General features: G+C 28.4%; 1 protein-coding gene across 3 annotated transcripts in view; it reads right to left on the bottom strand.

Annotated features, from left to right (window-relative positions):
- Positions 1 to 4876, bottom strand: part of LOC106459851 — a 39936-nt gene that overhangs the window by 21804 nt on the left and 13256 nt on the right. For all 3 annotated transcript variants that reach the window (XM_022386587.1, XM_022386593.1, XM_013919525.2), the window contains exon 4: positions 4074 to 4225. In XM_022386587.1, coding sequence (XP_022242295.1) covers positions 4074 to 4225 — 152 coding nt within the window. The remainder of the gene's footprint in view (positions 1 to 4073; positions 4226 to 4876) is intronic.

Consider the following 4876-nt stretch of genomic DNA (forward strand, 5'->3'; position numbering starts at 1 on the left):
ATATTTATTAAATCGTAAGGTTTGTAAAGCAATGTTTTTCTCATGTCTCTTTTTTTCTTTTCAAATGTTGCCTATTCAACATGCAAAGTAATTTTCATTTTAAGATTAAAAATACTTTTATGGATTAGAAAATTTTCAAATTTCACATGCGAAATCTTTATAATGTCCAGATAGTTATCAAATGTTTCTTAAGAAAAAACTTTTATATTTTATCTGTTATTTCCAGTAATGAATCTCTGTATGAGTTCGGTAGATTTCACCAATCTCACAACCACCATAAAAAATTAGGAAATAAATATAAATTATGCCTCTTTCATTCTAGAATGAACACAAATTAGAACACGACAACATAAATGTTGAGACTAAATAGCTTAAATCTTATAACATTATATATTTATATATATATATTTATTATTTTTATTATATTAACCTTTCAGTCGTGCCTGGCTAACAATACAGAAGTTACAATGATGCGGCACACGTGCACTCGTGTTACCATATCCAATAACATAAAACTGGCCTTTGGTCTTTAGAATGTAACCTGTCTTGGCTGTGTTTTAGTAGACTAGTACTTTGTAGAATGAAGTCACATTTCAATTATTATACATTATATATGTATATAAATTATTGCTATTTAAAAATAAGTTCTTAAACTTATTTTTCTTCAAGCATAGAACAGTAAATAAAGAAGTAAAGCAAACCATTATCTCTTCTAGTTTTAAAATTTTACCTGTAGAGGATATGAAATAAAATAATTTTTTTTAGGTTTTATATATATATACATTTGAATAACTAAAAAATCATAAATTACTTCATCAATACCATGGAATTCAACTATAATTTATCAAGCTTAGTAACCAAGCTGTATTTTAGTCTAAAAAATATGAAATTTTGAGCAGACTAAAGACACACCCTACTTCCTAGAAATATTGGTTCAACAGAAAGAAATTCTGAGCTTTTAATTGGTTATTCATGTCATATTTAGAAGTAAGTGTATATTAGGGAGCATTTACAAATATGGAAAGAGGTGGGTGGGGTGCCACTGTGTTTGATTTATTACATAAGCAATATCTTAGCAAACAGAAAAGATAAGACGTACTTATTTTATCTTCTAGTTTATCAATATTGGTAGTTTGAGTTTCTAATTCATACAAAACAATTGACTTAGTATTTTGATTTCACAAATATTTAATCTGAACCAGTGCTGCATTCAACATACCACGTGACACACAAAAATCGATGTTTATCTGTGTTTTTTTTATATTTACTTTTAAATTAAGAAATTGAGTAATGTATAGTACTAAAATTTGATTTATAATCTACAGTTTGATACCAAACTTATTGACATAAATTCCTTAAATAGTAGTTCAATAAAATTTTAAATGCGAGTCAACAAAAGAGATGACATGGCCTTTCACCTGTGACCCATCTTGAAAGGATTAAATGCCTCATTTTTTGACATTTTCAATTTTCTTATCTTCATAATTTCAACTTCTAACATTTTCACATCTGTTTTCTTTTAATTTCATGGTCTATTACCTGTACTTTGGACCACTGTCCTTCATCAAAAACAACAAATCACAGCAAAACCTTCTTAGCCATCTCTCATAAATACCACTAGCAAAGTGATTAACCCATGTGATGTTTTCACTTGCTGGTTAGGCCTCACGTTTTTCATTAACTTAGTTGTTCAAATAAAAATTCATGTAGTTTTCAAATATACATCTTAAAACACCAAACATATATCAGGCACTAGAACAGAATATCCCAAACTAGTATAATTTAACTTCTTTTTTTTAACTAAGCTATAAGTAGGTTAAAATCACTCTGTTAGCTGCTCAGAGTTTAATAATAATGATCACAGACAAAGAATCTAAGGCCAACTGTCTACTATGCCTGCCAAAAAAACAAACAAAAAACTTCAATAAATTTGTGTAGAGGACAAAATGCTCTTTTTTGTTGGTTATAAAAATGTCCATCAGACAAGGACATGTGGTTCGATAACTGCCATGGAAGCTATGAAAAGATAAGAGGGGTTTCTCTGGTGGATTTAAAAAATTGATTGATATTTCAGCAAATCGAGAAGACAAAAGGTTCAAATTTTTTATTCTAGCTTGTAATTCTAATTGGTTTGATGCTCCAACATCAATAATAACGAATAAATCTATATGAGTAGAATTAAAAAATGCAAGCATATCACATGACATGGAGAAGTGATTGAGAATTTTTTTTATATTTCTATTCAAAATTAAAACTTAGATAATATAAAAAGTTTAACTATAAACTATATTTTGGTGTTAAGTTTACTGACATAGATTTATAATAAAGTTGTGATATGCACGCTTTGACCCAGCCATGTAGATAGGGTTAAGATCACAAAATGTATCTTTTATTCTCCAAAGAAAAATAAGCATTCTCCTGAGAATTTAATAGTCTTTTTCCAAAAGTAGTATTTTTCAATATGGAACAGTATTAAGTGCAGGCTATTGGATCATGTGCATTTTTAGGATTGATCTGCTAAAGAAAGTAACTACTACATAAAAAGATTAACACTAAATATAAATTAATATTTTTAACAATGGAGGGTTGTCAACAGCACCCTTATTAATTAGCTGAACGAGTAATATTAAAAAAACCTTCTTTTAGTGCTATTATCTATATATGTGAAGCTAATACGAACACACAGTCAGAGCTGAATTTCAAAGCTTACTGGTTAATTTATGTGAAAACCATAAAAAGTATAAAACTTTTCAATAAATATGATCACAGTTTCCTATTATGAAACTTTGAAACAAGTCATCTTCATCCAATACTGAAGCTGTCTAACTTGTCACAAGTGAATCAATATAAATAATACACTTGTGTTTGTCTGTCCAGAACTTTTCTCACAAATTTCTCAATCAAATGCTACATATCTCATATTGTTAGAAAGGCCTTTGTCTGAGGAGTCTGGATTGCATATTGGCTTTTCCATTTAGAATCACCTTACCTGTTTTTTGCTTAGTTAAACTTCTTAATGCAATGATTATGTTACACCATGGCAAAATGTCATTGTCATTACTTGATGACTGGCTTCGAATTCAACTTTTGTTCTTTTATTTGCAAAGTATTTCACACAAACAACACTTAACCCACATGTAATTTCCTAAAACAATGAACATTACAGTAAATACAACTGCTATGGGCTTTTTAGACTTATATAGGTATAAAATACGCATGCACAGTTTGGTCAAAACCGGATGCTCATTACTTTGTGAACCCTTATTCAGATGTTTCTGCACATTCATCTACATTTGCCTTCATTACAACTTTACAATTACTTTACTTTGCAATAAATTAGCTTTAAACTGCTATAAACACTTTTTAGCTTTTTTTTCTCTTTAGTATGGGTTATATTCTTCATTTTTGCGAGTTTCTTTGTTTCAACTTGTAAAACCTGTCATACGCTGAATGCTTATAACGTTCTCATACTATTTACAATATTCTAAATACCATTACTATACTTTATTGTTTACTTTATGTGTAGTTTTATTAAATAAAGTGATGGCCGAGTAGTTTTATTAAATGATGTTACATCTATGTAAGTTTGTTTGTCTGACCATATAAAAGTTTTTCAAACAGACCAGGATTTATCGATCTAACACATAATGCTTTCAAGAAAGTGTAGCTTAAATGCCATGCATGAAAATGATAGAATAAGGAAAGTTCAAGCAAAGGACATGAAAACCAAAGCAAATGTTTTGCAGACCATGGCTAGTTTAAAAATACTTGTTCAAACAGGAAAATAAATAAGTATCAATATAGATTGGTTTTTTGCTTATGAAATTTATCAACAAAGGTAAAAATCTGAAAAATCGCAGGCTATTCTACTTAAGTTTGATGAATGAATTAGTTATTTTTTCTTTTAAAAGGCATATTAAGTAGTAATTTTTACTGTGTACAAATATCAGTTTTGCCAGTGTAATAGATATACATAGTTTGAATATTATTATGATTTATTATGAGAAAAATAATCTTATAATAATTTATTTTTTTCAGAAACTTAGATAATAAAGATAATATACTAAAAATACCTGTTGCCTTGTTATCTTCTTTGATCAAAGCAGAAGGATCAGTTGCCTGATGAGGTTTAGCTGATTCAGATGAATGAGCTAATGGGGTCACATCCAGTGAATCTGGTGACTTATTCAGACGATTAATTGCTTGGAGAATGTCATTATTACATCTATGAAAAGAAACACAATATTACAAGTTAATGAAAGACAAACTACAGAAAGAGTGTTTCCTACAAGTTTTTGTAACTTGTTAACTGAAGAAATTTAGACTATTACTTAACAAAAAAGTAAGTACGTGTTCACAATTTGAACAATGTAAGTGATTAAATAACTGTTTATACTATTTCTATTCCCAGAAAATTTACATCTTGATGTTTATATAAACTTTATATTTATAATTTGAATTTTAGAATAATATTTAAAACTCAAACATTACAGTGCCTTATACTTTTCACCTTCAAGAAAACAATTACCCTATACACTGTACAGGAATGTAATGAATACTAAAACTCAGTGTGTGAAAAACATTCCTAAATAATATATTTTGTGATTTAAAATATACATAATTTGTAAAATTAAATATGCTATACCTAACTCAATGTTTTGTGTCAAGAATATCTGAAATGAACACTTTCAGTTAAATTAAAAAAAATAAAAAAACACCATCATACATCATCAATTGGTCTTTTGCTATCCCCTCCCCCATGTGATTCTAAAATCACTGATATTTTTTTTTCCAAATCAGGATTCATTTGGTTTAAAATTATACCATATTGGCCTGATTATAGGGTGATTTTTGAATATAAGGCACCCCCATTTTC

Source organism: Limulus polyphemus, unplaced genomic scaffold (genome assembly GCF_000517525.1).
Source record: "Limulus polyphemus unplaced genomic scaffold, Limulus_polyphemus-2.1.2 Scaffold30, whole genome shotgun sequence".
NCBI lineage: Eukaryota > Metazoa > Arthropoda > Merostomata > Xiphosura > Limulidae > Limulus > Limulus polyphemus.